The 10,251-nt window shown below is 47.5% G+C and overlaps 1 protein-coding gene across 4 annotated transcripts in view; it reads left to right on the top strand.

The window, feature by feature from the left end:
• Positions 1–9,778, top strand: part of LOC146355741 (uncharacterized) — a 40,775-nt gene extending 30,997 nt beyond the window's left edge. For 2 of the 4 annotated variants that reach the window (XM_084830805.1, XM_084830806.1), the window contains exons 8-9: positions 393–572; positions 1,736–9,778. In XM_084830805.1, coding sequence (XP_084686931.1) covers positions 393–572; positions 1,736–1,749 — 194 coding nt within the window. In that variant the 3' untranslated portion in view covers positions 1,750–9,778. Of the gene's footprint in view, positions 1–392 lie in introns of all 4 variants that reach the window. The other 2 variants (XM_084830803.1, XM_084830804.1) reach the window with 1 other exon arrangement.
• Positions 9,779–10,251: the final 473 nt, after the last annotated feature.

The following is a 10,251-nucleotide window of genomic DNA, read 5'->3' on the forward strand; positions in this document are numbered from 1 at the left end:
ATCTACCTTCTGCCCACCCCTCCTGACTACGCTCTGGAAATGGTTACATGAGGGAATGTTTTTCTTACTAAACGTTTACATTAAAAATGTATCATGATCGTGTCAACCACTCAAGTCATCTCTGCGCTTCAACAGGAGCACCAGCTATACCAGCAGGAAAATTCCCCAGAGCCCTCTGGAATCCATCAGCGTTCATTAGCCTCCAGGGGCAGACCATTTTAATAGGTCCCCCACCCTAGCAGAGGGGAAAGGTTGCCAAAAGTCTAAACCTCAGTAGGAAGTGAGCTGACCATGACAAGGGGACAGACGTTAATTCCCCCGCTTTCAGATCACCATCCTCCTGCCCAGTTGAGAAAATCAGATCTTCCTGTCTGAATTTCTGTTTTTGCTAGGTGACAGCATGACAACTGAACACCCGGAGGAAAATCTGCAGCAGAGAGGCCTTGAGGTGCAGGAACTCAACATTGTGTTACCAGGCAGCTCCGACGAGGATGTTCCCCCCAAATCTGGGGCGGTCTCTGATAATGGACACAAACCATTGGAACACCCAACAAAGGGGTGGGATGAATCCGGTCAGTATGGGAACTGATTCTCATTTTAAAAGGAAAGCTACTAGTCTTTATGGCTATACAGATCGGCCTGATGAAATGTTGGTAGCCTGAGGCAAGCTGGAGTTCCAGTTGGTGGGGAAAGACCTAAATAACTCTTTGGTCCTCTGCGTGGCAAGGGTCTAGTCCTCGGTGAGGTAGTAAATCCTGCCTCTAGCTGCACTGCTTCAGAACTGCAGGTAGGGCTCACGGGATTGAATGATCCTCCATACAAATACAAAGATTCCCTGCACATAGAAAACTGTCACTTCAGGGAGAAAGGTTCTTGCTTTCCTGCTGGTGACTAGGCCATGCTGAGACTGTGGGCATCCAGACCGGCTTCTGAGCCTGGGCTGAATGGTTTCCATCAGAGGGGTCTCTGCTGGCCATTGCTGAAACTGCTGTTCACATTAGGTTCAGAACTTAATTGGGATGAGCCGAAAGTTTTTCTTTGAGAACCTTCCACTCAGAATGAAAGGGAGGGAATTCTGGGACAGCGGTGCCCCCTCCAAAACCCCAGCAGTGATTTCAGGGGTGGGATAAGTCAGGAGATTGACTAAAGTATCACAGGTGGGACACATCCCATGTTTTGCAGGGAGAGGCAGTGGAATCATGATTTAGTATCATTCCGACGGGGGCATTGCAGGGACATAAACAATCCCCCCCCCCCCCGAAGGCAATCCCTTGCAGCAGCATCAAAACAAAGTGAAAGAAAAGAGCCACAGCCACCTGTCTTTCCCAGGGACCTTGGTGTTTTTGAGAACTGAATTTGGGACATCTCATGTCCAAAGCAAGAATCGTACCACAAGAACAACAAGCCTAAATCAGAATGCCGGTGTGTCCATGTTCCAAAATATTCCTGTGCAGGTAGCGTTGAAGAAGCTTCTCTTTTCTCCAGGACATGATTCCAGAACTGGAGCGTTGAACTTCTTTCAGCTCGAAACCCAAGTTCCATTTCAGAGAAGCTCTTGGGGGCTGCATTCCACTAGTAGGAGGGGCTAAAGGCAACAGGGGGTGGGGCCAAATGTGCTAGCACATTTGCTAACCCAGTTACTCCACTGGAAAGTCGCCCTGGGGAAGGTCTCATCACAGGTCTCTTTGTCTCACCATATCTTAGTTTTACCTGATTTCCTTCCCCCCCCCCCCAGATGACTTAAAATAAAGTCATTCTGACCACCACCCCCAGCTTCTCAGTTCTTCCTTGAACAACGAAACCATTGGAACGCGGAAGGAGTCCGCATTTGGAAGATAATGGCGCCCAACATGAACTCTTTTGTACGGAAGCAAAAAGGAGACCTTCTGAGTCCAAGGGCATCTTGCAACAATCTTTTTTGAAAAGACTTGAAAACCCAACAGTGTTCTTACTTTCTCCTCCAGTATTAATGGCCACTTCATCCAATATGTATGAATCATGGAGGGAAAAGCTGGGTGGGGGTTGGCTTCCCTAACTAAAATATTAACATTTTAAGGTCCACGTTTATCTTTTTTAAGAAAAATAATTCGTATTGGTTAATCCATGTACATGTTTTGTGTTGTCACCCAGGAATATGCTAATATGATCAGAGGTCTGGGAAGGTCATTGTTATGTTTTAAAAGAGTTCATCGCAAGAGAGGTTGGTTATTTAGATTTTGTTAACCGAAAACATTTTAAGGTTAAGGCTGTGCATATTCCATGACTCCAGTGCAGAAGCACACCAATTAATGTCAGGCCCTGAATTCCAGCATCCTGAGAAACTCGGGCCTGACAGGTTTCTAGTCCTTAAGCCTGTAATAAGAGAGGTTTGGAATCTGAGAAGCCAGAGGATTGCGAGTGATCAAGAGGTTGGATTTCAGTTCCCTCCATAGCTGTTTGCCCCTAACCATGTCTAAGTAGACGCAGAATCAGTTATGCAAAAGATGCGAATGACTTCATTTGCGTGCCATATCTAGGTCACAGAAATCAGCTATCTTACTGCGCAATGTTGATTTATTAAAGGGCAGAGGATACATATCCTATTTATGGGGTTCAAATAAACCTTAGAAATTCTTGTTCTGAGGCTATGACGGATCATCCACAACAACCCTGTCTTAAACTGTCTTAAACAGTTTCATGCTTTTCTTCCTTTTTTCCAGTTTTGCTGACAAAAACCTGATTCTCACCATCATGTTTCACATGGTAAAGTCCCCTGACATGTGACCTCTTTTTTGGTGGTGGTGGGTGTGTGTTTCCTGTCAGCATTTCTTTTGTGAATGCGCTTCCCCTCTCAGCTGGAACTGCGAGCAACCATGTTGTAGAGAACTGTAGCTCACGCCACAGGGACACATGCAGAAGTGCTCACTATGCAGAAGTGATGGCAAAAGTCACTCTGTGGTGAATTCACCCTGTCAAAAGTGAATGACTGAACAGGAGTGTCAGGCCTTAAGGTACTTTGCAATAGCAGACAAAGTGTAATAGATTTTTTTTTAAGAAAAAACTAACACGGAATAATATAACTCAGCGACAGTTATAATGAGGGGCTAACGTTTTCTTGTACTGATTCCCTCAACTTTGTTGGTGGCTGTATGTGTGTGTGTGCTGATTTTAGAACTGGGTTTATAAATAAATTAATTTGTAGCATCCTGCGTTTCCAAACCCAGCACAAATTGTTGCCTTTTCAGGGCCAAACTAAACTTTCAGCAAATCATTTTCCGTATTCTCACGTAAGCATGTGCAGTCCTGACTTAGATCAGAACTACGGCACTCGGTAGGGGGGGATTAAACCTCCCCCGTACCTGTTTTTCTCCAAAATTCATCCCCCCTCATGGGGAGGGTGTTATAAAAAAGTCTCAGTTGGAGTCAGCGGAGAGGGTTTTTTTCTTTTTTAAACTTCCCAATGGGGAGGGCGGAATTTTGGTTGAAAATGGGTGGGAGGGAAAGTTTAGCCCCCCCGGCGCGGAGCACTGTGGTTCCAATCCAAATCAAGGCCACATGTGCTTACACAAGAGTAAGGAAAATTATCACGCCTAGCCATGATATGCATGATTAGCAGAACCTTTAGTTTGGCCCTCAGATTATGTGGACTGGATCGTGGAGTTGGGTTGAGACCTAACAAATTATTTGCACCAGGATTATCAGTCATACAGTTTTCCCATTCTAATCCCAATTTTTGCACTGTGAGGAGTGAAGTATTCCCCCCCCCCCATTTTTTAAATACTTCTGTTTGTTTCCAAAGCCTGGACTTGTCTCTTTGTCAGTTTAGGATTCAAAATCATGAAGGTCAGCTGCATAATTGTAAGAGTAGAGCATTGCAAAAGGGCAAAGGGTTGCAGATGTTCTCAGTTAGGTTGGTACATTTAAAAAAGAGCAGTGATAGAATCTTTCCACTCCCAGATGGGAGTCAGCAGTGGAGGCTGGTGGCTCGGATCTCGGCGGGGCAATGAAACCATGCTGGGTATCAGCCAGAACTAGCCAGAACTCTGAAGGAGCTATCCAAGATGCTGAACCTATTTGGGGGATAGGGTCCAGCACCTTGGATAGCTCCTTTAGAGTTCTGGCTGAAACTCAGAATGGATTCATAGCCGTCACTGAAATCTGAGCCACCAGCCTCCTCCTGTAGCCAGCATACAAATGACAGAACAGCTTGCATGAACTGATCTTTAATAAAAAATGTCATTGTACATAAGAAGGGTTTACCTGCATTAAAATGAGCAGAGTATAGGAACATAGGAAGTGATCTTCTGCCAGGTCAAACTATTTGTCTAGCAGAGGTGGGCAACTCCTGGGGCTCAGGGGGCTGCATTGACCACGGGGAGGTGCACCACATTGCTGAAAAAATCACAGCAAAAATCATGCCACTTTAAGCCAGGAGACCAGGTCTGTGGCACCAGATACAGTGGGGCTGCATGTGGCCCACATGTTGCCCACCCCTTGTCTACTTCAACTGGTAGCAGGTCTCCAAGGTTTCAGGCGTGTGTTCTGTTCTCTTTCCCACAGGGCCGGCCCTATCATGAGGCAAAGTGAGGCAGCTGCCTCAGGTGCCAAATGCTGTCTGGGGGGCAAGGAATAGCTGCAGAGTTGTGTGTGCCATGCGACCCACCCTGTACCTCCTCAGCTAGACTGCTCATCTCTGACATGGTGGCAGACACCTCTGTAGAAGTAAGATTCAACTGACAGTCCAGTCAGCTTCTGTGCATGGAAAGTTCAGAAGGTGGCAGGGATGGCACCTTTGTTGTAGGCAGCAAAATGACTTGGGCCAGCCCTTCTCCCCAACATTGGATCTTTTTACCTGGTGCCACCAGGGACTGAAGACCTGCGGGGAAGACATCTGCTCTGCCTATTTCCAAAAGAGCTTCCCTGAGGGTGGCGCATGCTCCTGGGGAAGGATATCAGAAATTCAGTCTCCTTTCTCTGTGCCCTTCACCCCAAAGGCAACTGAGCCCCTTTTCTCCTTAAGCCCTTCTTAGTACTGATATAATTTTTTGAGACTTGTTCCACGACATCACTGCATGTCAGCCAATGGCTAAAGAGACCTCACAGACTAGCAGGGGTTTTGTCCTGGGTTTTTGTTTTGTTTTGTTAAGTGCCTGTGGAGTCTTTTAGGGGCAACTTGGCAAAATTCCCAGCATTTCTACATCAGTAGCTCCCAGTGGGAACTACTCTTCATTGGCATCTCTGTGGCAGGGAACAGATGGCGGTGGAAATAGGGTATAGATTGTATATGGGCAAGAGAGGTCATAGATGGCTCAATTTACCTTGCTACTGAACTTTAGGCAGACAGCTCCATTTAGGGAGAAGGTTATGTCGAGAGGCTGGTGTATGAAGACAGAATTTGTCACTAACACCTAGGTGTTCTGCAAGTGCATGTATGGCGCCTGGGAGAGCGACACTGTGGTGTGACTTCTTCAGGACTACTTGGGGGCACTGTGCTTTTACCTGCGTTCTGTGCTTTTGTCTAGTGTCTGGGTGTGTCCAATGGAGGCCGGTGGCTCTGATTTCGGTGGGGCTGTGACTCCATGCTGGGTTTCAGCCAGAACTCTAAAGGACTATCCAAGGTGCTTAACCGATTTTGGGGATAGGGTTCAGCAGCTTAGATAGCTCTTTTAGAGGTCTGGCTGGTTCTGATGAAAACCCAGAGAGGAACCACGGCCCCACCAAACTCGGAGCCACCAGCCTCCACTGGTGTGAGTGTATACTAGAGCCGTGCGCAAATGGCCTCTCGGAATTCTCCAGCCTATTTGTGGGCAGAGAAATTGGGGGGACAATTTCATCGAATTTCTCCTAAGGGAGGAAAAATTCTCCAATAGTTTCTCAGAGATAGGGCTCACCATTGGCAGGGATTGTAGCACAGGTTCTTTCTTCTTTCCTCAGGGTTTTTGGTTTATTGCACTGCTTTGTAGGTGGCAACAACATCAACTGTGTTGGGGCTTCCACTTTTCTGAGGCAGAATTTTGAATTTCTTTTGGTGGTATTTTTGAGCTTACCTCATCACTGCGAGGTGGCTGAGGGTGCTGTGTGCGTTTTCTCTCTCTATTACACGTATTTCCATTGCTCTGAAGCCTCCCAGGCCACCTGCACTTCCTGAACTGAAAAGGCCCCATGGGAGGAATTGCCTCATGACATCTTCCTCATGATGGCTTTATCTGAAGTGTGGGAAGCTGAGGAGGCTACAGGCTGCCACAGAGATTACTGTACAATGACAGACAGGACACTCATGCACACTCCTCAGCCACCTCACAAGTAAGGTAAGCACAAGAACCCCAAACCCAACCCATGGGAATTTCTCCAAAATTTCTTCTCCTTTGAATTTCTTTTTGGAAGCAATTTCTTTTGTATGAGATTGAATGAGAAGGTTCAAAAAAAATGTGGGAGAAATTTTCGGCACAGCACTCCTGTATACTACTTGGCAGGAAAATAATCTGCATTGGCAGGGGTTTGAGTTAGATCGGGGTGGGAGATGTGGTGCCCCCAGACACTTTTCTTGATGCTCACCAAAGTGCCCTCCTCCCCCCAACTTTTTAAAAAAATTCACACATTTTCTTACTGGCAGGTGGGATTGCTGTGAAATAGGTTTCATTGGTGCTGAAAATTGCAGGTTCAAAGGAGTTGTTTAGTGCATTCAGGCTCAGACCCCACCTCTGCCTCGTACTCAGTCTTTTGGGCACGTTACTTGTCCTTTGCCACACCTCCCATGATAGCCATTTTGTGGTGGTGTCCAGGACTGTTTCTCAAGTTGCCATATGTGTCCACTGGCCCAAAAAACATTGCCTACCCCTGGGCTACATGACCTTTGGGGTCCCTTCCGACTTTATGATTCTATGTAAAAGGAAAGCAGCAACGATTCCAAACCAAAAAACCTAAAGAGGTGAATGCCACCTGGTGCTGGAGAAAACGCTCTCCAGTTTTCTTAATGCATTTCAAGTACGACTCCTGAGAGTCATCTAAAATGCAAATGGTGAAATCCAACATTTCGTGAATGGACTTCCCCTCCTACCCTTCCAAAAAATCTGCTCCAGAGTCCCCCAAAACTTCCAGAGAAGAGTGAGGGTATGCGGGCATCTGCAGGGGGAAGCATATTGTCCCTGTTCTACTAATGAAGCCATTCCATCAGCGACAGGTTAAATGGATACCACCCAGATTCAGAAAATATAATGCAACGTGCCATAAGAATTGATGACATTCAAGATTATGCTCAAGTGCATAATCCCTTGGAAAGCATCGATATGCCTTTTATCATTTTAATGTCATCGATGTTTTGGTATCTTGATTGATTTATATTCTCTGAGTTTGTGTCTCTGGCTTCTGGTGAACACTGGTATGCTCAAAGCGCATTGGGCATAACAATATAACACTGGCACGCTTTCGCAGATTAAATCATGCCATTTTTCTTCAGCGCCTTGTGAGGTTCTCCTCTTTGGGTTTTGTGGGCTAAACATACTACTCACCCAGCTGCAGGTCGCCTGTCGTTCAGACTGACTGTTTCTTCATTCAGGTGTCCTGGGAAATTACTCAGCTTTAGCGTGGGATAGTTGAATCCAGGGGTGCGCATCACCTGGGCCGCATACGGCCCTCAAAGGCTGTTTTTGTGGCACATCCCACCCCAAGTCGACCTTCATTTGCAAGCAGAATCGGGCTCCCAGGGGACTATTTTGCTGCTGTCACAGCAGCAATTCTGACAGCAGGGATTTTGGCAGCAGCAGGGGTGGTGTGTGGCCCCTGGGGGCTCTAGAGTAGGGCAGCGTGGGCCCCCAATTTCCACCCCTATGTTGATCTGTTGACTAGCTTTGAGTCCTACCAGCATAGGGACCTAGGAAGCTGCCTTACACTGAATCAGACCATTGGCCCATCTAGCCCGGGGTTGCAGGTAGGAATTTTTCCGTGCTGAGCTGGAGATGCCGGGGATCGAACCTGGGCCCTCCTGCATTCAAAGCAGGTGCTCTGCTGCTGAGCTACAGTCCCCCCCAAAGGGCAGAGGCTAGAGTGGGGAATTCAGCTCCCAGCCTTAGGACCTATATGCAGGCTCCTCTTCCTGCTGGGTAAATGGCAGACCATATGTACTACAAAGCCTTCAAAACAGCCTTCCCCAATTAGGCATCCACCAGGTGTGTTGGACTACAGCCCCCATCACCCCAGGCATGGGGACAATGGGAGTTGTAGTCCAACATGTCTGGAGGGCACCGGATTGGGAAAGGCTGCTCAAAAACAAACATGTTAAAAGGAGGCCAGCGTTCAGGTTGGGTGCAGCCAAAGCAAAGGTGTGTGTGTGTGTGGTGAAACCCATAAAAATCAATGGTAAAGTATGTGCTGAAGGGGTGTGTTCACACAAGGGTAGCCCACGTGATGACCACTAATTGCAAGCGAGGGCTTGCCTGAGCAAACTGGCTGCCTGAGCAAACTGGCCACCGTAGCTCTTTCATATCATTGGACATTTCCAAGGGTCATCACACGGTAAGGTCTCAAGGGATGTACCTCAGCCCTGTGCCTGTACGGTGGCCCATGAGGGACTCAACAACCTTAACCTGTTTGCAGCCTTTCTAAGACTGCAAAAAACGGGAAGGAGTCAAGCAGACCACAATATCAAGCTGTCTTCTACCGTGTCATGCCATTGGTCTATTTAGCCCAGTATTGTCCACTCTGAGTGGCAGCAGCGCTCCCAGATCTCGGGCAAGGGTGTTCTGCAGCCCAGCTGCCCAATTAACCACATGTGCCCGATACCCATGTCTTAACAACACAGGAAGCTGCCTTACACCAAGTTGGATCCAGTGGCTCTCTAGGGTCTCCGGCTGAGAAGCTTTCGCAGTTCTGTCTGGAGATGCTGGGGACTGAGCCTGGGTCACTACAGATGCAAAGCAAGTGACGCACCACCGAGCGATGGCTGGAGGGCCACATCGTGGATCACAGATCATGCAGTCCTGACGTGAATCCGTTTCATTTCCGGGGGGCTTAAATGCACTAACTTTTTCTCTGGATTGTGTACACAAAGCCGCTGCTTTTCATAGAAGCACAGAATAGTAGGGTGGGAAGGGGCCTACAAGGCCATCAACTCAACCCCCTGCTCAATGCAGGAATCCAAGTCAGAGCGTCCCAGAGCAATGTCATCCATCCTTTTTCTTGCTGCAAAACAAACACCATTAAGTAGGAAAATACGGAAAAGCTGCAGAATGTCTTTTGATGGGTAGCACCACGAGCTCTATCTGGAAGCACCCTAAACCGAACAGGGATTAATGAGGTACAATCCTTAAGGCACAGCTCAGAGTGGCCGAATGTACCGCTTCCTAGAATCATAGAATAGTAGGGTTGGAAGGGGCCTACAAGGCCATCAATGTACAAGAATAGTAGGGTTGGAAGGGGCCTACAAGGCTCAGTGCAGGAATCCAAGTCAGAGCATCCCCAACAGATGGCTGTCCAGCCTCGTCTTGAATGCCTCCAGTGTGGGAGAGCCCACCGCCTCCCTGGGTAGTTGGTTCCATTGTCATATTGCTCTGACAGTCAGGAAGTTTTTCCTGATGTTCAGCCAGAATCCGGCTTCCTGTCACTTGAGCTCATTATTCTGTGTCCTGCACTCTGGCATGATCGAGAAGAGATCCTGGCCTTCCTCTCTGTGACAACCTTTCAAGTACTTGAAGAGCGCTATCCTATCTCCCCTCAGCCTTCTCAAGGCTAAACATGCCCAGTTCTTTCAGTCTCTCTTCATAGGACTTTGTTTCCAGTCCCCTGATCATCTTTGTTGCCCTCCTCTGAACCCTCTCCAGTTTGTCTGCATCCTTCTTAAAGTGTGGTGCCCAGAACTGGACACAGTACTCCAAATGAGGCCTAACCAGTGCTGAGTAGAGGGGAACTAGTACTTCCCGGGATTTGGAAGCTATACTTCTATGAATGCAGCCCAAAATGGCATTTGCCTTTTTTGCAGCCACATCACATGTTGGCTCATATTCAGCTTGTGATCAACGACAATTCCAAGATCCTTCTTGCTTGTAGTGTTGTTGAGCCACGTATCCCCCATCTTGTAACTGTGCATTTGGTTTCTTTTTCCTAGGTGCAGAACTTGGCAGTTATCCTTATTAAATGTCATTCTGTTGTTTTCTGCCCAGCGCTCCAGTCTATCAAGATCACTTTGAATTTTGTTTCTGTCTTCCCAAGTATTAGCTATCCCACCCAATTTTGTGTCATCTGCAAATTTGATCAGCGTTCCCTTCACCTCCTCCTCCA

The sequence above is a fragment of the Heloderma suspectum genome, chromosome 2 (assembly GCF_057233095.1).
Source record: "Heloderma suspectum isolate Gila_16-S chromosome 2, 16-S_ref, whole genome shotgun sequence".
In the NCBI taxonomy this organism is placed as follows: domain Eukaryota; kingdom Metazoa; phylum Chordata; class Lepidosauria; order Squamata; family Helodermatidae; genus Heloderma; species Heloderma suspectum.